This window comes from Oryctolagus cuniculus, chromosome 7 (assembly GCF_051225735.1).
Source record: "Oryctolagus cuniculus isolate XC-2025 breed Fujian yellow rabbit chromosome 7, ASM5122573v1, whole genome shotgun sequence".
NCBI classification, from domain to species: Eukaryota; Metazoa; Chordata; class Mammalia; order Lagomorpha; family Leporidae; genus Oryctolagus; species Oryctolagus cuniculus.
The window spans coordinates 96395167-96422070 of NC_142873.1; the positions used below are offsets into that span (position 1 = coordinate 96395167).

General features: G+C 42.4%; 1 protein-coding gene across 10 annotated transcripts in view; it reads right to left on the bottom strand.

Moving 5' to 3' along the window:
• ST6GALNAC3 (ST6 N-acetylgalactosaminide alpha-2,6-sialyltransferase 3) overlaps positions 1-26904 on the bottom strand; it is a 611484-nt gene that overhangs the window by 501466 nt on the left and 83114 nt on the right. For 3 of the 10 annotated variants that reach the window (XM_089337179.1, XM_089337180.1, XM_089337181.1), the window contains exon 1: positions 23292-23416. The exons of 4 other annotated variants lie outside the window; for them this stretch is intronic. In XM_089337179.1, the coding sequence (XP_089193305.1) occupies positions 23292-23366 (75 nt within the window). In that variant the 5' untranslated portion in view covers positions 23367-23416. Of the gene's footprint in view, positions 1-23291; positions 23417-25378; positions 25585-26904 lie in introns of those variants that run through there. 3 more of the 10 variants (XM_089337183.1, XM_089337184.1, XM_089337178.1) reach the window with 3 other exon arrangements.

A 26904-nucleotide genomic window follows, 5' to 3' on the forward strand; every position in this document is an offset into this window, starting at 1 on the left:
AAACAAATACATTAGGCTGCACACTGGTGGCTTCATAGGATGAGGGAGAGAGACAAGACAGTCACACATACATACATGTGCCTCCTGTCTCTTGCCATGTGATGTTATGCATTGCTTTGAGACTCTGCCAAGAAGAAGATCACTATCAGATAAGGCTCCTAGACCTTGCACTTCCAGAACCATGTACCAAAACAAATATCTTCTTTGTAAAGATGCCTGCCCCCGGTATTTCGGTATATTAACACAAAATGTGTCAATTCACTGGTGTACAGAAAAGACTCCTGAACTCTCATTAGGTTACCATAAGATTTACAGTAACCATTACTTCATTATTATTCGTTTCCATTCTTTTCCGTCATCATGTATTGAATAGAACCTCAAACACAGCTGCATTATACATTGCAGCATATAGAAACTCTGTGATAGTCCTGATGTCTAGACTTAGCACCAATGCCATAAATACAGACTCCATTTCTCAAACGACAATTTTGCACATAGTAAAATAAGTGGCAAGTCAAAATTCAAATGACCGAAGTTGTTTTAGGTAATTCATGGGTTGTAAAAACTAATGAGAAGTAAAAAAAAATTATGAGGGTATTACAACACTCCCATTAAAATGAAAATCTATCTTACAACTTTATGCTCTTCAAATATCACCAGACTGAAGCATCAACCAATATATCAAGTGTTCTGTTTATAAAAAATCACTGTTTATGTAGGGTGACAGTCTTATTTATTAATCTTCAGAAATACCTGCCTAGCTATCCTTTTTAAACCAGAATCATCTCCAATATACCTAACCACCAAAATTTACTTTTAATCAGTTATTCACTTGAGTAACTAAAATGAAATAATTGCAAAAGACCAGAGTGTTCCATAAACACACACACACACACACACACACACACACAAACCTGCACGCACACACTTACACTTTTATTCCAACAGTGTAAAATCTAAGCAGATAGATATTTATATCTACAAAAAGAAAAGGAATGACTGTGAAGTCACTGTGTTATGAACAATTTTATGAACAGCACTAAAGGATTTAGCACAGGTAGGAGAAACGACCATGCAACAAGACTCAATCAGCCAGTTATGAGCTTTATGCTGCAGAAAAGATTATCACTAGACTCGTCTGCAAAAGTGGCCTTGTTGTTACTCTTTTATTCTCTCTGAAAAGTGACTGCCCAGCGTCTAGAGGACCCTTAACATTTGCATACTGATTGGACAAATGATTGGTGATAATTACATGGCATGATTTATCTTTTGAAAAATGGAATCAATTTCTAAGGAATACCAATAATGTAAATTATAAGCATAGCCCACAACAGTCAAAGTACTTATTTCATCTCCATCTTCAAACCCAGGTTGCAGAGAAAAGAAATAGGCAGAGTAAGTTTGATACTGAACTTTCACATTTTCATCAGTAGGGCTGCTGATAACACAGGGTGATACTTGGCCAAATCATAAGAGAGATTCAGTGACCCTTGCAGGTATGAGAAATAAGCGTTCTAATTCAAATTTCTGAGTGATCCTGTCCTGTCACAGCATTAAAATAATCATGCAAATCTGCCTCCAGCTGGTCTTTGATTTGCATTCATTTTTTTCTGTCTGAAATGATTTACACATACTTGTACTAAATTTTAAATTCTAATCTTAACATTCAGTCTTGGAAGAATAGACATTTATTATATCTGAACTAAATTTACAATATTAATAGCTAGCAATTATTAGCTTTATAAGTGTGTGGCTGACATCAAACCTCATTAATAAGCAAACTACCTGTGTGCACTTTCTTCACAGAATTTTTAAATAGCCATAATTTTAGGATAAGGTAAAAAAAAATTAGTTGCCAAGGATATTACCTTCTTATCACATGGATGATAAAAGACAAAATATTACATGTTGATTAGATATAAAAAGATAAAGAATGTCTTAGAAAACCTACTGTAATTGAAAGAATAGAACACTCCATTCTATAGCTAAATTTAATTTTATGACTTGCTAAAGAACAATGAGAAAATTTACACTGAGGCAGTCCTTACTTATTCAAAGATCATTCAAGCAGAAACCCAGAAGCCAGTCTTAGCAGGCAAACCACACTCTTCTGGGAACAGTAAAATAGAAGCAACCAAAACTTCCCTTCTAGAAGAGTCACAGAGTATACAGCCAGTTCCTGGATTCTACTTTCATTGAAATTCTATCTGGACCTGAACAAATTCAGTCTGAAATCAAAGCTCACCTGATACTACCAATGACAACAATTATAATAGCTATCAAATTTTTAATGTAAACTTGATCTCACACTTGTTTTTAGAAAACATAAGCATTAGTTCTATTCTACAACATGACCCCATAAGTTAATCTTTACTTTTTACATGCGACAACTTGAACTCTAAGAAGTAACTGTTGAATATCACACAATCCATAAGTGACAAAGCTGAATTTTAAACACAGATTAACTAATACATTCATTCCACAAATCCTTTCTGAACATCTATGCACTGGCCGCTCTCCTAGACATCAGGATCTGTACTGAACAAAACATAGGGACTGCCCTGCAGAAGTCATATTAAGGTGTTTGATAGCGCTTTATAAATAATGAGCCTACAAAATAAATAGAGTTTCAGATGACGAAATGTGCTATGAAGAAAACTAAAGTAGGGCAAGGGGAAAATAAAATATAAAACTAGGGAAAGGGTTCACTTTTATATAAATTTTGTCTATACTGACTCTCATCATGGCAAAATTGTTCAGACTTGCAGAAAGACAGCAAATGACAAAAATATCTAATTACAAAACAACACAAAATCCTTCAGGCTGGAGGAAGAAGGGATGGAGCCCCGAGGCACGGATGTCCTTGGCTAAAGGAGGGCCAGCCGGGAAGCAAGGATGAGCAAAGCAGAGCAATCACAGGGCACCTGAGCCAGAGAGGAAGTGAACGAGATCAGGAGGGCAGACAGCATATCGTGGAGGGGCTTGTGGGACACTACAAAGTCTTTGGTTTAGATGCTGAGTGACAGCAGTTCTGAGCAAAGCAGGAAGGACAGGAGATATGCTTTGAAAGGATCATTATGATTCCTGTGTTAGGAAAAGACTCAAGGAACAAGGGGCAGAAGCTGGTAGACCAGCTGGGCGCCCAGGTCTGTAATCTGGCCAACAAATGCTGGTGCCTCAGATCAGGATGCCCACAATGGAGAGGATGAAAACAGATACTACTTCTTGACATACTTTAAAGGACTCACTCTTTCACTGTGGGGTGTAAAAGACAGAAGAGAGCTAAGAATGACTCCAAGGATTTGGGTCTTAGCAAACAGAAAGACAGGGGTGCTATTTGTTGAAGAGAAGCCTAAAGAAAATCTTAAAGGCCCACATCAGATGTCCTGAATTTAGAATTTTTTTTTTTTTTTTTTCTGAATTAGAATCTAATGAAGGAAAGGCCATCAGCGAGACTCAGAAACTCTACATGGTCTGGAAAGGAACATCCAGACCGTTGGGCTAGTAACTCGCTCACAGTCCACTTCCTTCCTCTGTGTACCCCCAGGCCCTTGAGGGGGCCCAGCACCCACTGAGTTTGTCAAAGTTTTCTTCAAGGGCTTAAAGCCAGAGCACTGTCCTGAGAAACTACTCCCACTCTTGCACCTAGAGAAGCCCTAACCCATCTCCAAAGTCCAGTACAGAGCCTGTCTTTCTAAAATGATTTGCCCTGGTGGACACCATTTATTCTCCTGTGTAAATACTGTAACTGCTGTTTAATCTTTCTGGGTCTGTGCCTTGAGGCAGAGCCTCTGCAGGGCACCACAGCTGCCTTTCCCTGCACAGGTGTCACTTGGAACAGGCATGGCAAAGTAAACAGCAAAACCTGTCTCTGCTCAAAGTACCAGGCAGGCCAGGTCAGGGTGTGCAGGCCTTCTTGGCCAAAGCCGGCCATCTCAATCCCTTCCATCCGTTACACTGATAGATGACTGTTTCTACTGCCTCCTTCCAGGGAGGGGCTGGGTTCTGTGGGAAAGCGGCACCGTCACTCAAGAGTGATGAAGTTGGTGGAGCAATGCCGGGCTAGAAATGATTACCAGAGGCCCGTTAGGAGGTGCCTGCGGAGACCCCATTAACCATCACTCCCTCTGTACACAGCGATCTGAGAGAAGGAAGAAAGAAGGCTTTCTGTGCTTACGGTATCTTAGGGACTCATCTGACAGCTTATTTATTAAATGCATTTTAATATTAATTCTCCTCTGCACCAGAGCTGACCTTCAAAAACATTTGCTGAGTCTCAAAAACATACAGCACCATGGCTGAGGGAAAGGCATGAATGTGAACACTGCACTTACACTTGCTTTTTCCTGTGCAGTTACAGATAAATTTCGTCCAGATTAAATATCACATTAGGCAGTTGATCTTTTAATATAGAGCCTAAAACAGATCAATTAGAACAAAATTAATTGGCAGCCAGCTTATTTGATTATTTTCTCTCTGCACATTTCAGGGAAAAATGGATGACAGGAATGCACAAGGACATAAAGAAATTTTTAGCTCTTTCTCAAACACATTCCGAGTCCAAAATACATTCTGTCATCTCAAGTCCCATAAAACAACAATGGGCTCCAGAATGATGGCCCTCATACATCCAGTAAATGCACAATTATATTTAATATCTTATATTAACTAAGATACGGCTCATGCCAAACAGCTCTCCAAAAGAGGTTTCCAATTTAATCCTTTTTAAAAAATTGTGGTAAAATACACATAACAGGAAATCTACCATTTTAGCCATTTTTTTTTTTTTTTTGACAGGCAGAGTGGACAGTGAGAGAGACAGAGAGAGAAAGGTCTTCCTTTGCCGTTGGTTCACCCTCCAATGGCCGCCGCTGCAGCCGGCGCACCGTGCTGATCCGATGGCAGGAGCCAGGATCCAGGTGCTTTTCCTGGTCTCCCATGGGGTGCAGGGCCCAAGCACCTGGGCCATCCTCCACTGCACTCCCTGGCCATAGCAGAGAGCTGGCCTGGAAGAGGGGCAACCGGGACAGAATCCGGCGCCCCAACCGGGACTAGAACCCGGTGTGCCGGCGCCGCAAGGTGGAGGATTAGCCTATTGAGCCACGGCGCCGGCCCATTTTAGCCATTTTTAAGTTTATATCTTGGGGCCACCACCTGCAGTGCCTGCATCCCATATAGGCGACAGTCCAAGTCCCAGCTGCTCCACTTCCAATCCAGCTCTCTGCTATGGCCTGGGAAAGCAGTGGAAGATGGCCCAAGTCTGTGGATCCCAGCACCTGTGTGGTAGACCTGGAAAAAGCTCCTGGCTCCTGGCTTCGGATAGGCACAGCTTTGGCCATTGCAATCATCTGGGGAGTGAACCAGTAGATGAAAGACTCTCTCTCTCTCTGCCTCTCCTTCTCTGTGTAACTAAATAAATCTTTTTTAAAAAGTTTGTATCTCACAGGTATTAAGTACACTCACACTGTTGTGTAACCCTCACCACCAGCTATCTCCGGACCCTTTTCATCTTGCCAGACTGAAATTCTGCCCCCATTAAAATATAGCCCCTTGATTTAACGCTTAACCAGAAATTTTCACTAGGCAGAAACACCATCCTTTAAATATTTTGACTAGGATTGCATTCTTACATAGGATAAAAGTGGGACTATCTTCTTTTTATGACTTAACTTATATTTTAATATACACGATGCTTAGGAAAGTCTGTTATTTCATATAACTCATGTGTAATAATCAAGTTTCTGAAAGCCAAAGCTGATGGTAACTAATCAATGCAGTTAGCTTTTTAGGAATCAGAAGCTGCACATATCTTTGTTTACCCTGAATTAGTTTCTATCATCAATTAGGATTACAGCTGTTTTCACAAGGATCTTGGCAATGACTAAGTATAAAACCATATTTTAATCTCTTCAATGTACTAGGAAAAATTACTACCCCAAAAGCCATAAAATTTAGTGTTTGTGATCTAAACATTCCAGAAATCATCCCAAGCCTTTTCTGTGCAATACTGAGGGTGTCTAACACTGGGACCCACTGGATTTCAGTTGCCCTCTAGCAGGGAGTCAGCAAGAGGGAGAGGGTGCTCTCTGGAGCATTAGTAGCTCAGCATGAGATGAAGCTCTGTGTCAGTCTTTCTTGGTTCTGAGTCATTAGTTCTAGGGAGGGAAGGCATTAGGAAACCTTTCAAGCCACAAACCACATATCTTAGGAAGATGGCTAATTAGAATTCACCCTAAACTGTGAAAGAATTAGCAGACATTAAATAATCATTATTTATAATTGGGGAATCAAGTTACCCAAAAGAAAAAAAAAAAAGGCAAAGCTCAGACTGCCTTGGCTAATGTTTAATTTAGAAAATTAAAGGGTATGTAGATCCCCCAAATGACCAATAACTAATGTTCTCAAAGTTAGTAACTTAGAAAGTATTTTTCTGGAGACTCGATGTTCAAATCGTAATTAGAGTCAGCAAGTGCTCAGACTAGCAGTTGAAATGCCCACATCCCACATTGTAGTTTCCAGGTTGGATTCTCAGCTCCAGCTCCAGACTCCAGCTTCCCACTAAGGCAGACCCAGTGAAGCAGCAGCGATGTTTAAAGTACTTGGGATTCCTACCATCCATATGGTAGACCTGGATTGGATTCCTTGGCTCCCAGCTTCAGCCTGTCCCAGTTCCAGCTGTTTTAGAGAATGAACCAGTAGAAGAGAGTTCACTCTCTTTCTGTCTTGCTGCTGCTCAAATAAAAAATATTTTAATTGCAATAATAACTTTCATTCTTTTTTTAAAAAATGACTTCCAAATTTTTTTGACTTATTTGAGAGGCAGCACTACAGAGAGAGAGAGAGAGAGAGAGAGAGGTCCTCCATCTGCTGGTTCATTCCCCAAATGACCACATTGGCCAGAGCTGGCCTCATCCAAAGAAAGGAGTCAGGAGCTTCTTCCAGGTCTCCCATGTGAGTGCAGGAGCCGAAGCATGTGGGCCATCGTCCACTGCTTTCCCAGGCCATCAGCAGGAAGCTGGATCAGAAGTGGGGCAGCCATATGGGATGCCAGCACTGCAGGCGGAGGCTTAGCCACCACAGTGCCAGCCCCATGACCCTCATTCTTAAGAGCACACAAAAGTTATTTAATCCAAATGTAGCTAGAGTGTAGGACAAACGGACCACCCTGAGCTAGGGAGTCATGGGCTAGTGACAACAAAGCGCGATTGAAGAAGGCAATTTTCTTCCTTCTTCTCATGGCAAAGCATTTACTTAGGGGACAAATTTTTAAAGCAAAAAAAAAGCCTTTGATTCAAAGGTGGTTCAAAGCCAGTGAATCAAATCAGGCTTTATGTTCTCCATTTTTCTCTAAAAGAATTTTCCAATACTTTGCCTCAAAATGTCAGAGAAACACAAATAAAAACATGAAAATACACTTCATCAGATGGGCTAAAAATGGAGAAAAGAATAAGATTATTCAGGGTGAGAGGGTATGGAAGAATAAGCACTCTCCCAAATCTCCTCAAGGCAGTGTAAACTGGTTACAACCTCTCTGGAGGATACTAAAAAAGCTAGTGGGAAAATGGACTTAAAAAAGATAAATTTATTTGAACCCCCCCATTGGAATGTATGCATAGTTTTTTCATAATATACATTTTTCATGGACTTTTTGAAGATCCCTTATCCATCCATGTCCAATGTTTCAAACAAAATTTTTTTGGAAGATCTCATGGCACATTTATTTTCTTCATTTCATTCAAAGCCTTTTAAAGTAAGCCACAGTTAAAAGTGATGTTGCAGTACAGTAGCTATAGTTAATAATAATGCATTGCATGTTTCAAAATATGTAGAACAGAGGATTTTGAATGTTCTCAACACAAAGAAATGATAAAGGTTTGAGGTGATGGATGTGTCAATTACCCTTATTTTATCATTATACAACATATAAATGTTTCAAAATATCACACTATGCCCAATAATTATATACAATTACTACTTGTCAATTAACATTTTTTTTTTGGACAGGCAGAGCTGGACAGTGAGAGAGAGACAGAGACAGAGAGAAAGGTCTTCCCTTTCCATTGGTTCACCCCCCAAATGGCCGCTATGGCCGGCGCGCTGCGGCTGGATCCAAAACCAGGAGCCAGGCACCTGTTCCTGGTCTCCCATTAACATTTTTAAGAAGTAATGTTGACAATAAGGTCTACTCTGAATCCCCTTAGCTATCCCCCTCAACTATATAGAACTGATGTAATCCATTGAGTAATAGTCAAATCACTGAAATTTACAGTACATGGGAATTTCAGAAATCAAACATTCAATCATTATTTAAATACAGTGGTTCCTTTGATTCAAATGAGGCTTCCAGAGTAGAATATGGAGGCTGGATGTGAACAGAGTATCCCTAGTGCCTCATTTCCACCTGCTGGAGACTAATCTCATATCCATGCAACCAGCACATCAATTGTTCCAGCCCAGGAAAACTCCTTAAGCCCTATATGGACCAGTTGTTACCAATTTAAACAAATTTTGTAAGTATAACATTGACCCAGCAAAAACACAAGGGGCCAGTGCATGGTATAGTGGGTAAAGCCAGCTGGGATGCTGACATCCTGTATGGGCACCAGTTCATGAACTGGCTGCTTCACTTCTCATCCAGCTCCCTGCTAATGGCCTGGGAAAAGCAGTGGAGGATGGGTCAAGTGCTTGGGCCCTTGCCTACCATGTGGAAGACCCAGAAGAAGCTCTGGCTCCTGGCTTTCAGCCTTGCCCTACCCTGGCTGTTGTGGCCATCTGGGCAGTGAGTGAGCCAGCAATGGAAGATCTCTTTGCACCTTTCCCTCTCTCTGTGTATAACTCTAACTTCCAAATAAATAAATAAGTCTTTTTAAAAAATTATATGAAAGAAATAATCAAAAAAAATGCACAAATATGAATGTATACAGGTGTTAAAAATGCCACTTTTTATAATAAAGAAAATTCCAAAATCTAAATGTCCAATGAGATCAGACTGTTAATAATGTAACTTCCATACAATGGAATACACAAGAGTACAATGGACTACAATCATCAAGCAGCATATCATGGATAACTATTTATTGCTATGGGAAAAATCTTCACAGTTTGTGCTAAGGAAAAGGAAAGCAAGGAAGCACAGCATATGGCATAGCAGTTAAGACAGAATCCCTATCAGAGTGCCTAGGTCCAAGTCCCAGCCCTGCTTCTGATTTCAATTCCCCACTAATGCACACACAAGGAGGCAGCAGGTGATGATTCAAGTATTTGGATCCCTGACACCCACATGGGAGGCCCTAACTGAGTTCCAGGTTCCTGCTTGTAACCTGGCCCAGATTTGACTAGTGCAGACATTTGAGGGAGAAAACCAGCAGCTGGAAGGTCTCTCTCTCTCTCTCTCTCTCTCTCTCTCTCTCTTTCTCCCCCCCACCCCACTTCTCTTGCTCACTTGCTCTAGCCATTTCTCCAAACCCCTTTAAAATAACAGAAAAAGAAAAGTGAAAGGGTAGGTGTTTAGCCCAGTAGCTAGGATGCTGGTTGAGACAACTATGTTCCATGTCAGAGCACTTGGGTTGGATGCCTGCCTGTGGCTCTTGACTCTAGCTTCCTGCTAATACATACCCTGGGAGGCAGTGGTGCTGGTTCAAGAAGTTGAACCTGACTCCTATCTTCAACTCAGCCCAGCCTCAGTGGTTCTAGGCATTTGGGGAGAACCAATGGACAGAGGCAAGTTTGAGTGCTTGAGTGCTCACTCTCTCTCTCTCTCTCCCTCTGTCTGTATCTCTTTGTCACTCAGAACAAAATAGAGTAGAACAGACCAGAATACTAGGAAAAACATACTCCTTGTCTACATAGGTGTATGCATATATAAAACATACAGAAAAAATATAAACAGTGGCTACCTCTGGGTTGTTTTCCTTTGTGTAATTCTACAATTTTTAGGATCCCTGTACTAATCACAAAACTTAGAAAATTCTATATAACTATTTAAGGAAAGCTATTTCTAATACAAAACACACACACACACACACACACACACAAAACAATAATATCAGTACTTCCACTAGAAAATGCCAAGACGGGATGGGATAGGATACACAAAATGTCAGTTGCAAGTACAGATAGTCTGTAAGTCTGAGCTGTAGCTCACAACTGTGTACTGTTATTATTTGCAGTAACACTCTCCCCAAAACACACACACACTAGCCACAATAAATATCTCATGGGTTAAGAACAAACAAAAGAAATACAGTCTTTGAAAATACAGTTTCACCTTACTTTTCCAAAAATATTTGGCTGTTTAATCTACTACAAGAAATACTGTACATTCTGAGGCTTTAAATGCTTGAAATCATGTAAATTATTCTTGGGGAAATGTTTAAAAATTAATGTTATTTACTCCTGAGAGACCACAACGTCTTTCCAGATTGCACCAGACTATTCTGTGAAGCAAGGATTTTAATTTCTAAAACGCAACAGCAATGCTGTGTGTTCAGATCAATAAAAGGAAATGAGCTAGTGTGGTTTGCCAGTCTTCCATCAGACACCCACCCCCCGGAATTATTCAGAGTCCTGAGTGTATCAAAACTCCATTTGTAAATTAACTACCTTGTCTGATACAGAAACATAACTAAACCACATACCAAGCTCCTGGCCTGCTCTTAGAACCATGGATGCCATATCCCATCCCAAACTCCTGGCCACTGATATGATTAAAAAGACAGTGATGGGGGCCAGTGCTTGGCGTAGTGGGTAAAGCTGCCACCTGCAGTGCAGACATCCCATATGGGCACCGGTTTGAGTTCCGGCTGCTCTACTTCTGATCCAGCTATCTGCTATTGCCTAGGAAAGCAGTGGAAGATGGTCCAAGTGCTTGGGCCCCTGCACCTGCATAGGAGACCAGGAGGAAGCTCCTGGCTCCCAGCTTCAGATCAGCAATCGGCCCAGTCCATCTGTTGTGGCCATTTGGGTGGTGAACCAACAGAGAGAATACCGACTCTGCCTCTGCCTCTGCCTCTGCCTCTCTGTAACTCTGTCTCTCAAATAAATAAAATGAATCCTTAGGGGAAAAAAAGTCAGTGATGAACTGGGCTTTTTAAAGTCCAAAGCTTTAGAAAGACTTTGGAAATAAGTTCTTTTTAAAATATTTTGTTCCCTTTCTCCAACAAAGTACAGTATTACCCTATTTTTTAAAGAAGCTTTGGAGGTAGACGCCCACATTTTTTCCTATCAAATATATTTTCATTCTGATTCTACAAAAGCAGGCTTGGTGTCGACTAACATCATTCTCTCTCCTTTCCAATTTATTTACTTCTATTATTTTTGAATTTTTGTTTTGTTTTGTTTTTTTGAAAGGCAGAGCAACAGAGATAGAAAGAAAGAGAGCAAGAAAGGTCATACATCTACTAGTTCACTCCACAAATGGCCACAACAGTCAGGTCTAGGCCAAAATGAAGCTAGTAGCCAGGAGTTCCATCCTGGTCTCCCACAAGAGTGACAAGGGCCCAAGCTCGTGGACCATCTTCCACTGCCTTCCAAGGCACATGATCACATGATCAGGATGCTGGTTTAGAAACAGAGTAGCCAGGACTCGAACCAGCACTCTAATATGGGATGCTGGTACCACAAGTGGTGGCCTAATCAGCTGTGCCACAATACCAGCCCTACTCCTAATATTTTTAAGATTATGATAGTAATTCCTGTGTTTGCAACATCATATTATCATGCACAGATGTAACTACAGAATGTGAATACTGTCTGTAAATATTGCTGATTTATTAATTTTTTTCATTCAAGAATTGAATAACAGATAAGTGATCACTAGGGTTTGAATATCTAACTGGAATCAATGCTAAGAAATCCTAGAAAAACAAACATTTAAGTATCTTCTTCATAGATACATAACATAAAATGGTATTTTCGGACTCTGAATCACTCCCCTTTCTCCTTTAAAGATGCCATAATTTTCTTTAATAGCCTACTCTATGTCAGATATTTCTTCAGTTGGGTAGGCGCTGTTGGAGCTCCTCTGGCCTGGAAAGTGACTCACCTGACCTGAATCTCATCTGTAGTCCAGCTCTAACCTCTTCCCCTCTTTCCTTGAAGCAAGCTGCAACAGACAGCCAGGTTCTCCTTGGCATCTTTACAACATCAGCCTATCATTGTACCTGTAACTTCACAGGTAACTAGCGTACAGTATCAGGGAGCCCACTGACCACAGGCATAAGCTCCATACTCCAGCTCTTTGATTCTCCATCTGCTGGTTCTTTCATCTTATTTCTCAATTGGCTCAAAATCTGGATAGGAGAGTGAGAGTTTCTCAAAGACTCCAATAATGTGAACATGCAGCCATGAACCTCAACAACAAGTAAAATCGGCAGAATACACTTGAGAGATCTGGGCCAGGCTGAGTGGCTTGGTGCTTCGGTGTGCTTTACTAAGCACGGGCCATACAGTGTGACTTTGGCAGTTTACAAATCTTACACTGGTCATGGGACTGGTTTTTGTAGTCTGCAGCTACCTTTTAGCTGCTATGGCTATGTCAGGTAAATGAACTGTGGACAAATGAATTGCGTACATTAACTTGAATTTTCACAACTCTAAAATGTAAAGGTTATTGTAATTCATCAAATCTAAAATGCCACTGAATGTAAGATACACCATTATTTTATGCATCACTAACAAAGAAAAAATTTGCCAATTAAACTATAACATGTTGTTCATTGTAAGACATATCCAAGTTTTAAAGCTCTTATGGTGTAAAGGAAAAAAAAAAAAACAAGTTAAACTCAATGATCTATGGTGTTATCTTCATTTTTATGGTATCTCTCTTCAAGAGTGACTTTTCCAAGATCACACATGGTGGCATCATCCTTCTGGATCTGATGTGCAAGGCTTCCCAACACTGCCCAGGGTACACTGTCAGGTTCTGGGAAGATGATCTATCTCAAACCTCAAGCATTACATGTCTGTGGGTCACTGTGATATGCCCTTTGGAGAATCAGATAATATGAAATCAGGGCTCTTCCCATCCATGAACTTGCAATCGATTTGATGACTCAAGAAAGACACATACAATTTGAGAACACTTTTTAAAAGCATATAATTACTTATTGAAGTATAAAACTGAAATGCTATAGGGTTTTAGAGTAGAGGGGAATCACTTCGGAGTAGCCAAGGAAGGTTTTATTAAAGAGAGAGAGCAGTGAGACTTGAGGAAGACACCCATGGTGTGAGTCAGGCTTCAGCAGCCTGAGAGGGAATCCAGAATAGTAACAACTATGGTTGACTGAGCATCTACTCGACTCAGGCCAGACTTCTCCCAGTTGCTCAAAACACAGCACATGCTCTCCAACTTCTGAGCCTAAGCATATGCTGTTCTCCCCCTGCCTCAAGCAGTCTTCCCTGTGTCTGGATCTAGTTACCTCCTCTTTGCCCTTGATGTTAAATTTTCAGTACCTCTCCCCTGCAAAGTTTTATGTGACTGCCAGACTTGGCTATGCCTCGCTACTAAATGTTCTCATAGCACTTAAATACTTTGCCTTCTGTAATTATTTGTAATTGCAAATATTTACTTAAAGTCTTAGATCTGTTTATAGTTACATAGCCTTTGCCATTCCATGATGTCAGGGACTGTCCAGATTGCAAACCACTCCACTTCCAGGCATAACATGGAACAGGAGCTCCCTAAGTTCATGATTACCCTAAGCATCCATAGGCCTTATCATTTAATCTTCACTATCACATTGTAAGGGAAGTACCAATATTTCCCCCATTTATGAAGTGAAGAAATCGGGAGCTTAACAAGGCTAATTTACTTATCAAGTACCACAACAGAGAAGACAAAACTCAGCCAGGTGGGCCTGACACCAAAGGTCATGTTGCTAACTGTTCAGTGTCACCCTCCTTCTGCTCATAAACAAAAGAATGGAGGCAGGGATAAAATGCCATTTCACAGCATAAGGAGAATGGCCTAGCCACAATGGATAAGCACATGCAGATTCAAATTAAACATGTGTTGAGTACCTGCCATATGCCAGATACTAGACCAAGAGGTTTTTTATGTGGATTATGTAATTCATTCTCCCCATCACTCCATGGTTTGTGATTTATCATCTCCACGATGGAGAAATAGAGGGAGCAAGTAATATGCCCACTTACACAGCTGGTGAGCAACAGAGCCAGTGTGGTGAGAGTTATAACTACATACTTTGTGCCCACCACAGATTTTTGAAGATTTAGGAGCACACTTCTTGAAGATCTCTTTTTCACTAGCCCTGTTCCCTAATCTGAATGTTGTCTTTGGCCAATCAGCATTAGAAAATGTCACTTTCCATCAACTTTTTCTGACAGTATATATTTAACTCAAACACTAATGAACACTGCTAGAATTAAGTAATATTTAGATAAAGCAGATCAGTAGAAGTACATAGAACCAGCATTAGGGTCCCCATTGAACTAGTATACATACGGATTGGTGTGCAAATTAGGAGTAGCCCTTCAGGACAAAGTATGTGGCTCATTGCCGGGACATGCCAGAGTTGGAAAAGCCAAATTACAAATAAGCCCCTTGGTAAAACTGAATTTGACACTCTTTCCTCAGGAGATTGGGAATTATCTTCCCAGCATGTACTTTAGAACATCAGTGTCAGCCCATCTGCAATATAAATTTAGATCTCAATTCGGCATATAAAGCATCTTTAGCCTGTGGTCATTAGCAGAGAAAAAGTCCCATCATTAAATGAAGACCCACAGCATCTGCTGCATCCTCCAGGGAACCTGTCACCTGTTCTGCAGCTCTGATGAGGGATGGAGGGGAGGGGCAGGGAGGCAAGCAGAACAGGGGGAAACGGGGTCAAGGAGCTAGGTGCTGACCCCACTCTGCTGATCAGTAGTTCTGTGATACTGGACTAATCAAAAACTCTCTGGGTTACAAACACCCTCTAAGGTCTGTTTGTGCAGACGTTTTACTGATAACAGAATCTCCTTAATACCATGGCTTCTCAATTCAGTTTTGCTTTACACTCAAGTGAAAGAGAAATCATTACTCATGTCCCCTTTCCTGTGCTCTGTCACTTCTGAGAAGCCTGGAGAAGGAACTGTAACTTAAGGGTTAGAGGCTAGAAAGAAGCTGAAGTCTGAAAAGTAACTGGCTCTTTTTTTTTTTTTTTTTTTGGACAGGTAGAGTTTTAGACACAGAGAGAGAGAGAAAGAGAAAGAGAGAGAGAAAGGTCTTCCTTATGTTGGTTCACTCCCCAAATGGCCACTATGGCCAGCACTGCGCCGATCCGAAGCCAAGAGCCAGGTGCTTCTCCCTGGTCTCCCATGCGGGTGCAGGCGCCCAAGCACTTGGGCCATCCTCCACTGTACTCCTGGGCCACAGCAGAGAGCTGGACTGGAAGAGGAACAACCAGGACTAGAACCCGGCGCCCACATGGGATGCCGGCGCCACAAGCGGAAGATTAACCAAGTGAGCCAAGGCGCCGGCCCCGGTAACTGGCTCTTAACAACACTGCAGCATAGGAAGAGGTCATGACTGCTGCCCTCTGGAAAGATTTATCAATTACTAATCAAAGTTAAGTGGTCGATAAGAGTCACAAAATATAAAATTAAAAGATGAGCCCTTGATTAAGTGGCTTATCTGTAGAATCAAAAGAAAACTTTTAAAGTGTTGAAACTTTCAAACAATATTTTCCACATGCAAGGTTTGGCTACAGACAAAAGATATTTGAAGCATATAGTTTATGTATAACTGGTAAAATAAATTGATTAAATAATGATGCTACGGCAGCTGTCGATATGGACTGATAAAGGGTCACCGATTGTTATCAAGCTGCAAAGAGATAGAAGTGTACCCTGGACTCTAAATCAGCTTAGTCACTAAGCTCACTGTTTGCTTCAATGGACTGTGTGTGCACGTGCACATGCAACACACACCAAGTCTTTGTGGGTGAAGGACACAATGCATTGGTTTACCTTGTAGTGCAAGCTCCTATCTCGACCCACAGAGTAACAACCAGCTCATAAACTGACTACTTTGCGGAGCACTGTCAGAGGAGTAAAGTGGGGCTTTCTGATACCAACAGGCACCCACAATGAGATTCTAACGACCCAGGGACAGCTCCTTATTCACTCCATGAAGCAACAACCCCACCACACCCACACACGGGCACACCAAACACCAGGAGCAGGTGCTTCCACCCCCGCATACGGAAGCTGCTGCGCTGCCTCCCCCAGAATATTACAGAGCATTCCCGCAGGCTCTGGCTGCACACGCCCTGTGTCACAGCAGTGTGGACACACACCCCGGCCAGCCTTCACACCACTGCTATAAGCATCGACTTGACACCTAGCTGAACACTCACTCCCCTGCTTCAAATCCTCTGAGAGCTCCCCAAGCCTCCTGCATGAGCCTTCCTCTGCGAGTTTAGTCACCATCCATTTTCCGCCACTCCCCTGGGATGGATTAGTCATTCCCTGAACACATCACAATCACGTTTTCATCTGTCTTCCCCTTTTATCCACTGAACTCATCCTTCAGTACCAGTTCAGAGAGTGCCTCCTCGGAGAGTGTCACCAATTATCACAAAAAGAAGCAGGCATTTAGATCCTGTTTGGGAGGCAGTTCAGCACCACCTTTAACCGGGCAGGGTTCGGAACCTGACTCTACAACACCTACCCAGAAAGCCTCAAGCAGGTTATTGGCTACCTCTGTTTCAGTTTCCCCATCTGTAAAATGGAAACAATAACAGTACTTCCTTCTTAGGGTTGATGTGACGATTAAGTCAGCTAACTACGGAAAGCACTTAGCACAGTACCTGGTACCCAGTAAGCATTCTGTAAGTTATTGTGTTCCCAAAACACTTGTTTTCATTTCTCTGATATTTATATTATAATTAATTGTTTTCAAGGCTGTTTTCTCCAACATACTATAGGTATATTGTAAAAATAGAGCTTTGATGGGTCTCATTAACCCTTTCACCTCTATCCATCCTTAGCACAGAGTTCGGCACACAGAAAGTACTAAGTTAAATGGACAATAAATGGGGACATTTACAAATGGCACAGGCTGACAGCAGCACTGGCCCAGCTCAGACAGCAATTCAGAAAAGAACTCCAGGTCTAAATCCCCCAACTTAACTCCCCTAACTAAAGACAGAGCCATCACCTTCCTCTCAGACTGTCTACTGGCTGTTCCGGGAGGGTCAACGCTGCCTCCCTTCACCACCAAATAGGAATCTGGCCCAGTGGAGAGAAGTCTGGACTTGCCAGCAAAGGACCTTAGTAGGGTTCCCAGCTCAGCCACTTGCTGGCTTTGATCTTGGGCAAATGAACATGACCATTTCTTCATCTAAGATTGTGGATACTATTTCCAACCAGTTGCTAAGGAGATAAGCAAGCAACACAGCTTTATATTATAAAGCACTATAGAAATAAAGAGCTATTATTAGATAATGGTCAAAGCTACTAACCACCACAGACTTACTCATTGATAAGCACTGTGTTCCGTACTTTGTTCTTTATCTTATATAATCATTATAACCAATGAGATACCTACTACTACCCCAGGTAGTAACTAAGGTAACTATAACCAAGAGTGGCTGATTCTGGCTCCAGGTTGAAGAAGAACCACCAAGAAGGAGAGGAAGAGAGGGATGGGTTTTTATATATCAGAGTTGCTCAATGAATAAATCCTTAAGCAGCCAGTCCAGGCTGGGCAGGGACCAGGGGCAGTCCTGGAGTTGATGAGCCTGTACTGCAGACTACAGACACAGAGATACCTCAATATCAGTAGGCTCTACCTCTGGGTTTCAAATCCCTAGGCTTGATAAGTGACTTGGGCTGACTCAATCAGATCTACATCTGGGGAACAGAATCCCATGGCACAGAAACCCCACCATTCCTGAAAACGGGCAATTTTGTTCAGTAAGCCTTCATGACACAAGAGGGGTCTCTGATACTTCCTTGTTACAGGTGAAGAGTTTGACCTTAGAACTCATGGTAGTCTAGGGTTCCAGGACTTGTAATTAACTGGTAGAGTCAGGCATCAACCCACGTCTCTGACATTAAATCAGAAACCCTGAAATTCCATACTATGCTGCCTACTTCCCAATAAAATGGATCCAGGCAATCACTTCATAAATACTTCCACTGAGTTGTCAAAAATAACCAGCATTCCTTCTTCATTACCTTCCAAGGCCACCTGCTGGGCAGCTAAGAGCCAGCCTAGCCAGCCACAATGCCAGAATTTGAGGCTGTCTCCTCCACTTAAAAACTATGTGACTCAGACAGGTTGTTCAATTTCTGTGGGCCTCTTTGCCGTGAGTTAATGTATTTAAAGGACTTAAAACCATGTCTGCAGCAAAAAGCCTAGAACAGCCAATACAATCACAGAAGATGAACAAAGTCATAGGGATAATACTATTCAATTTACAAACGTATAAAAAAAGTACAGTAATCAAAATACCCTGGTATTGGTGAAAGAATAAACACATGGATCACTGAAAAGCATAAGAAGCCCACAAATAGATTCACACAAATAGAGTCAACCCTTTTTGACAAGGGAACAAAGGCAATTCAATGAAGAAAGTAGAGTCTTTTCAACTAAACGTGCTTGAAAAATCTGAAGTCCTTATGCAGAAAAGGAACCTAAACACAGACTTTCCTTCTCTTACAAAAATTAATTCAAAGTGCATCATAAATATAAATGTAAAATGCAACTCTAAAGTTTTCAGAAGAGAACAGCAGTGGAAATTTAGATAACACTGGATTTGGAGATGAGTTTTAGATACACCACCAAAAAAATGATGCATAAAAGAAAAATGGGTAAGTATGACTTTACTAAAATTAAAAACTTCTGTACTGCAAGAGACACTGTTAAAAGAATGAAAAGACAACCACAGGCTGGGAGAAAATATTTGAAAACATGTATATGACAAAGGACTTGTATTCAAAAAACTAATAAAACTTAATATTTTAAAAAAATTAAAAATGAACAAAAGATTTCAGAAGAGATGGTCATCAAGGAAGATATATAGATGGCAAATCAGAAGAAAAGATGCTGGGGCAGTGCTGTGGTGAGGTGAGGAGAGCTGCCACCTGCAACACCCATACGGGCATCAGATTGAGGCCCAGCTGCTTTACTTCCAATCCAGCTCCCTGCTAATGTGCCTAGGAAAGCAACGATCAATGGTCCAAATACTTGGATGCCTGCACCTACAGAGGAGACCTGGAAGAAGCTCCTCACTCCTGGCTTTTGTCTGGCCCAACCCTGACAATTGCAGCCATTTGGGGAGTGAATCAGCGGATAAAAGATTCATTCTCTCTCTCTCTCTCTCTCTCTCCCTGCCTTTCAAATAAATAAAATATATCTTTTTAAAAATGCTAAGTATCATTTGTCATTAGTGATTTTCAACATAACACAACAAATAAGAAACTACTTTAAATCTATTAGAATGACTAAAATTTTACAAATTGACAATATCAATTACTAGCAAAGAACAAGGATTCTCAACCATTACTGGTGGGTAAACAAAATCGTACAGCCATGTTGGAAAAACAGTTTGGCAACTAATTTGAGAACCATGATGGAACGCCAAAACATTCATGGAAAATATAATTTAAAAATAGGTTACTTTGGTGCAGAAGAATTTTGAATTCACACACATGGTTTTCTCATAATATGTATTTCCATGAACTTTCTGAAGACTGCTCATATATCCACAGAAAACTCTGCCTACAAATGTTAATATTGTTACACCTTTATTCACAATGGCTAAACACTAGAAGCAACCAAGATATACTTAAATAGGTGAGTCAAAAACAAACTGGAGTATATCCATACAATGGAACATTATTCAGCAATAAAAGAAAACGAGGTATCCACCTATGAAAAGATAGCAATGAACTTTAAATGTATATTGCTGAGTGGAGAAAGGCAGTTGAAAAGTTGAAAAAACTGCATACTATACTATTCCAGTTATATGACATTCTGGAAAAGACAAAGCCACAGAGACTGTTAAAAGGCTAGTGGTTGCCAGGATTGGGGGGGGGGGGGCACTAAGTAGGTGAGTAGATGAAGCACATGAATGCGTAGGGTACTGTAGCTCTTCTGTATGATCCGGTAATAGTGGTGCAGAACACAGGCCATGGAGATTCACAGCGCAAATAATGAATCAACAGATGCCAACTTAAACAAATCATTTAGGGAGCCAGGAAAATCCCAGGATGAAACAGCAAATGTAAAAAAATGATCTACACTACACATGTGTGAAACAACTCTCACTAAAGGGGCTGCAGGAAAAAAGGCGCTACCCAAGTAATTCTGGAAAGGAGTGGGGTCTGTAACACTAAATGCAAAATAAACTGTACATAAGCACGGCACTGTCGATGGTAAGGCGAATTTCCAAGGCTGGTCTGGTGGCGCAGTGTGTTAAGTAAGCCACCACCTGTAATGCCAGCATCCCATATGACTGCCTGTTCATGTTCAAGTCCAGGCTTTTCCACTTCCCTTTCAGTTCCCTGCTAACGTGTCGAGGAAAGCAGCGGAAGATGACTCAAGTGCTTGGGCCCCCGCTATACACGTTGGAGTCCCAGATAGAGTTCCAGGCTCTGGGCTTCAGCCTGGCCCAGCTCTGGCCATTGGGGCCATTTGGGGAGTAAATCAGAAGATGGATGACTTTCTCTCTCTCTCTCTCTCTCTCTCTCTCTCTCTCTCTCTCCGTCCCTCACTCACTCCCTCTCTGTCACTCTGACTTTGAAATAAATAAATAAACCTTTAAAAAGTAAGTGAATTTCTGCAAGGATAGAGGTTAACCATTTTGATATAGATATACATGTATACAGTGGTTGAACAATTACATGTAATGCATGGCAGATGCTGGTAGCCAAGCTGATGACTTTTGGAGGCTACAGATAAGCAAGAGGAGAAGGCCCAAGAGATCCATATGGTGATGGATTAGAGCTGGAGCCATCAGTAGGAACCTATGTTTAGCTTAATACAGATACAGATGGCTATGCACAGATACACACCTATATAAACTGATACATATTTTCCCTTGCTTGGTCGGCTGAGGGGGCTTACAAACAATAGCAGCAAGCACATCAGGGTCCAGACTTTGTTTCCTAATCCCATTATAAAATAAAAGGAACCAGGACTCCACAGCAAAAAGATTGACTCTAGGCTTCTGGTAGGAGACACACAAGATAAGCCTGTAGTATCTTGCAATGCCAAAAAGTAAGAAATTCTTCAAAAATCAGCACAAGCCCACAATGACAGAGATATGTCAAAGGAATCTAGAGGCCAACCCCAAGTCCCCAATGGCCAAGGCTAGAACAAAATAAAGTAATATTCGATTATAACTCTGTGTCTCACAGAATAAACCTCTATGAATCCACGTTGATAGGTACAAATGTTGAAAAAGTCAATAAATGGAAGGGGAGACAAATTTCCCGAGCAGAGGAATCATTTGTCTAGGAATCCTCCAGAAAGTGGATAGTATCTCCGCCTCTACAAGTGTGGATGGGCACTTCCTTCAAGAGTACAGTGTAGAGGAGAAGGGCCTGGTATCTGCACAGCGGAGGCAGGGGATACACACTGCCCCAGCCGGGGGATGGAGACGAGCGTCACAAGGATAAACTGTGATGACAGCAGGTGCCAGTCATGACGAGATGCTCAGACATCCAAACGCCTAGTCGGTGATGGGAAAACACCATATAAATTCCAGTAGAGAAACATCACACAAAATACACAACCAGAACTTGTCAAAACTGTCAAGGTCATCAAAAACGAGGCAGGTCAGAGAAAACTGCCACCGCCAAGAGGACCCAAAGGAGACATAATGACTGATGCTGCGTGGGGTCCTGCATGGGCTCCTGGGACAGAAAAGGGACAAGGGGTCAAAACTCAGGGAAGCTGAGTAAAATATGGACTTTGGTTCACAATAACATATTGACACTAGTTCAGTGATCATAACAGAAGTGCTGTTAGTAATGCAAAATGTTAACAGGAGATTGGACAAGCTCGGTACTCGATTCACAGTTCTGTAAATCTGAAACATCGAGTTTATGAAAACAAAAATAAACATGCCCACCAGATTATAATCCTACAGTTATCTAGGAATAATAGAGGCAGGAGTAGCTATGGCTCCAGGGGGGAAAAAGATTTGCTAATTGAGTTCTTCATATTCCTACAGTGGGAATTCAGGGTCAAAGGTCTTAGGAATGATGGCTGTCATAGTGCTGGTCACCGAGGACAGTGACTCGCACACCCTGCTCCAGGAACAGCACTGCCTGAGCTTCAGGGATAACACTGGGGACTTCGAGGGAGGAGGGTGCTCTCCAAACCCTACAAAAGAAAGGTCACCTCACACATCCTCCCAGGCAAAGGAACTGAAAGAGCTCCCACATGCTATTGCCACCACCGCCCAAAAAAAGGACTAGTGGAAATGTAAGGATTTGGTATAGAAGTGCAAGGTACTCAGAAAGAACTTCTGACCTATGGCCAAGCAACAGACCCCACGCCATAGCTGCCAAGTGACCTGGAAAGCCCAGACATAAGGGCAGTGTTGATTTTGTTTGTTTGTTTGTTTTAAGATTTTATTTATTTATTTGAGAGGCAGAGTTACAGTCAGAGAGAGGAAGAGACAGAGAGGTCTTCCATCATCTGTGTGTGAGGTGGGGGGGGGGGGGGATTCACTCCCCAAATGGCCACAAGGGTCTGGCGGAAGGGAAGCCAGGGGCCAGCTCTCCCACGTGGGTGCAGGGTCCCAAACACCTGGGCCATCTTCCACTGCTTTCTCGGGCCATAAACAAAAAGCTGGATTGAAAGTGTAACAGCCAGGACATGAACTAGCACCCATATGAGATGCCAGCACCCCAGGTAGAGGGTCAGCCTGCTACAGCACAGTGTCTGCCCCAGGGCAGTGGTTCTGGTCAAGGGCAGTAGCTGCCAAGGGAGGGAGGGAGGGGAACACGGCTTGTATCTCCCTTGCCTAGACTCTTCAATCCTCTCCCTATGGCAAAGCACACATCCTGCTGGTCCGGACCAACCATGGGCACTTTTAACTCTCCCCAGAGGGAGCAACAATAGCACAAAAGATAGAGGGTTTGATTCCTGTCTGCCCGCAACAGGTGCATGCTCCTGCCGTGTTTCAACAGGTACATGGGCAGGGGAGAAGCACAGTTTGGGTGCCCAGCACATGCAAGGGGAAGGCTCCCACCAGCCCAACAAAATGCCTCAGGGTGACAATCACATTTCCCTAATGAACACAAGCAAGCAGAGGCTGGGCTGAACTCACCACAGGGGTTTCCAGACACCAATCTTCCCATGTCTGACCGGGCTGGAGAGTGGCCCTGTGTTCGTGACACACCATGGATGTGGAAAGTGACACACAAAGTAGGAATCCTAAGTGCACTGCATTTCTGGGAACTTCAGCTAAGTAACAACCAAGGTTTTCCCCTGTACTTTTGCTTTAAGAGTGACAAGAGTGCCCTCTTGTGGGAGAGGAAGTGCCCAACAGCGCAGGATTGGTCCTTGCTCTCTCTTTTCTCCTTTTTGTAATGTTGGTGGTGTTCCAGAATTGTCCATAAAAGTACATGAAAATTCTGGGGTAAATGGACAGACCCACTGCCAGGCTGAGTGCACTTCTCTCGTGATCACCATCTGCCTGGGTTGATAGCTCATCCTCCTCACTCCTGACCACAGGCCACAGTGCTGACATCCCATGAACTGCTCAGGAGGACCAAGCCAATTCTTTCAACCAGGAGGAAAAGTCTTAAAGAACACACCAAAATAGGAAAAGTTGCCCATTTTTGAAGGGCTCAAATAGGGAAATTTCTTAAACCTGGAAGCCAAGAGTATCACTGCAGATGGAAAAGAATGAGAAGGGGCTCAGAGGCAATGGCCTGACACATTCTATGACTAATTGTCCCCTGTCTGGGCCACCTAATTAGAAAGTAAGGACAAATCAATCAAAGCCATGATCATTACTTAAAAGAAAACTGAGTTATTGTTTAAAAGGACAACATGGGACAAGTTATTTCAACAACAAAACACAGAAAAGGCTAACTCGGGAGAGCAAGCAGTAAACTCCTTTAACTGAACCGCTTTACTGAAATGCTGGGCAGCCTTAGATGTAATTTACATGATGGCAGTGAGCCTAGTCTGGAGCAGCTCTCAGAGTTGGTCCATCTCCCCAGGGGCTCATGGGTACTCTCCAACCAGCCTACAGGTTTACAGAGAAGCCTTAAGGTAAAATCAAAGGAGGCCTTGGCTTAGCTGAGGTCATCCTGCAAGCAAAAGGAAAAGGCAGGAGATAACATCTTGTCCCTTAAGAACAGACAACAGCAGATGACATGTAAATAAGCAATAGGCACTAGAAAAATATTCAATGAATAGCAACAATATTCAAAGAAATGCAAAGCAAGGATGTTGTGTCATTTTCCACCTATCAGAAGGAAAAATGAAAAAGCCTAATGCATTTATTACTGAAGATCATCTGAGGAAAGACATATCAGAAACCACTAAAAAATGGTCTTCCCATTTCTGGAAGCCAGATAAATCCAATACGTAGGGCATATCCAGGGCAGGCATTTGGCCTCCGTGGTTAAGCTGCTACTTGGGATGCTCACATTCCATATCTAAATGCCTGGCTGGGTTGCAGTCCTGCCTTCAGCTCCTTACTCCGGCTTCCTGCTAATGAACACTCTGCGTGGCAGGTGACTGCTCAAGTCACTGGGTTCCTGCCACTCACACAGGAGTCCTGGAGAGAGTTCCCAGTTCCTGGCTTCAGCGCAGCCCAGCCCCAGCTGTTGCAGATACTGGGGGAATGAATCTGTCTGCCTGTTTCTGTCTCCCTGCCTCTCAATTAAATAAAAAAATTTAATCTGTGAATCTTAAAAGTTGGCAATTTCCTCTGAAAATTCTAAAAGTAAGACTTTGATAACCTTTAATTCTATGAGTATGTGAATGACCACATAGGAGGATCTAAACCTTTGGCTTCAGATAAGTAAGAAAATGAAGACAGAATTCAACAGCAAAAACACATGTAAGAACTGGGAGAAGTTTTGATGGAACCTCGTACCATTGCTCCACCTCTCCAGTGGACATGATCTATAGTCAACCCCATGACTGGACACCTTGGCTCCTGGGGTCAAAATGACTTGTCAGGCATCTAGGTAGTCAGGGGAGTTCAGAATCCTACACAAGCACTTTATTTCCAATTTAAACATTTACAGTCTACAGGGCACTTGTGTTTCTGCCAGGAAGACACAGTCTATATCCCGACATGTGTCCTTAGCACAAGCTCCCACAGACACCTCCTGATGAACATCGCAAAGGCCTGTGGGCATCTCAGACTCGAGCAGGTCCCCCCGAACCTTTTACCTGAAGGAGCTGTGCAAACACCACGTGCAGTCACACATCTCACCACTCCCCTGGTGGCACATGCTTACTCTTAGCTTCTCTGTGATAACTGCCTCCTCTGCACCTTAAATAATCTGGACAGCAGCGAGCCACTGCTGAGATGGTGGCTGTCAGACTCTTCCAGAATGGATCAGCAGTGTCCTTGGAAAAGCAAGAAGCCAGAAGCCCTAGTAAACACATAAGACGTGACCAGGACAAAAAAGACATGAATAATAAATGCCTTAAAATAGGATCTTCCTGGGAGACTTTATTTACACACTCAGCCATTTTTGCTTTCCCCAACTCTCAAAGAAGACTGAATTCTTTTGACAACTTTTCACTCAAAAAAAGACTGAGGAATCCGTGGTGGAAAAGGAAATATTGTTCCATGAATCAGGTATAGTGTGCCTAATAAATCACCACAAATCTCAGTTTCTGCCTTGAGTAGCCCAGTGGAGAGAACACTGGAGCAGGAGTTAGGAAGCCTGGATTCTTGCCTAATTCTCACGAACCACTTCTGTGATCAGGGGTCTCAGATGCATTTCTGAGTTTGGATTCATTCCCTGCAGAGAAAATGTAGGTGCCTGTGAATTAATTATACAGTGAGCATGAGGCAAGGCATGCAGCAGAGCTCTCCATGATCCACTCACATAACCTTGACCTTTATAATGACAGAGCCCACCAGTCTCACCTCTCATTATTAGAGTCTGCCAGGTCAGAAGACCCCTCATCTCTCATGTGGGACAACATAGGGGCACTGTGCTACATTATTCCCAGAGGAACCGAGTTGTTCTCAAGGATCGCTTGATAACACATCCCTGGCCTCTTCTCTCCACTATCTCATTCCCCACTCTGGGATCATCTCCCACGTAAACTTCACACTGAAATCTCTGCCTCAGGTTCTGCTTTTGTAGACACTCAACCTAATACAGGACCTTCCATGCCTTTCTAGCAGGAACAAAGTCTTATCAAATACCCATCCTTAAATTTACTTATTTCCTTTCTTATTCATTGGACAGGCAGAGAGAAAGAGAGGGAGAGAGGGTGAGAAAGAGAATATCATCTCCCAAATGTTTACAACATCTAGGTTGTAAACAATTCAATGTCTAGCCAGACATTGAATCCAGGTCTCCCATGAGGGTGGCAGGGACCCAAGTACTTGAGCCTTTACCTGTTGCCTCCCAGGGTATGCATTAGCAGGAAGCTGAAATCAGGAGCAGAGCCAAGACTCAAATCCATGCACCCGATTTGGGATGGGGCCACCTCAAGCAGTGTCTCAACCACCGTACGAAACACCCACCCTGTCCTTCTATCTTTAAAGCATCCTTGTGATATATGAAGCAGAGAATTTTCCCCAGGGCTGCATACTTCTGAAAGTGACAAAACCTGATTTTACTATATCCCCCAACATCTCAAGGCAGTTCCAGTTGCTAATCCTGATTCTCAGTGAGTCGCACCACGAAACCACCTTAAGGCAGGGGACCCAAAAACACACCTCCTTCCTCCTC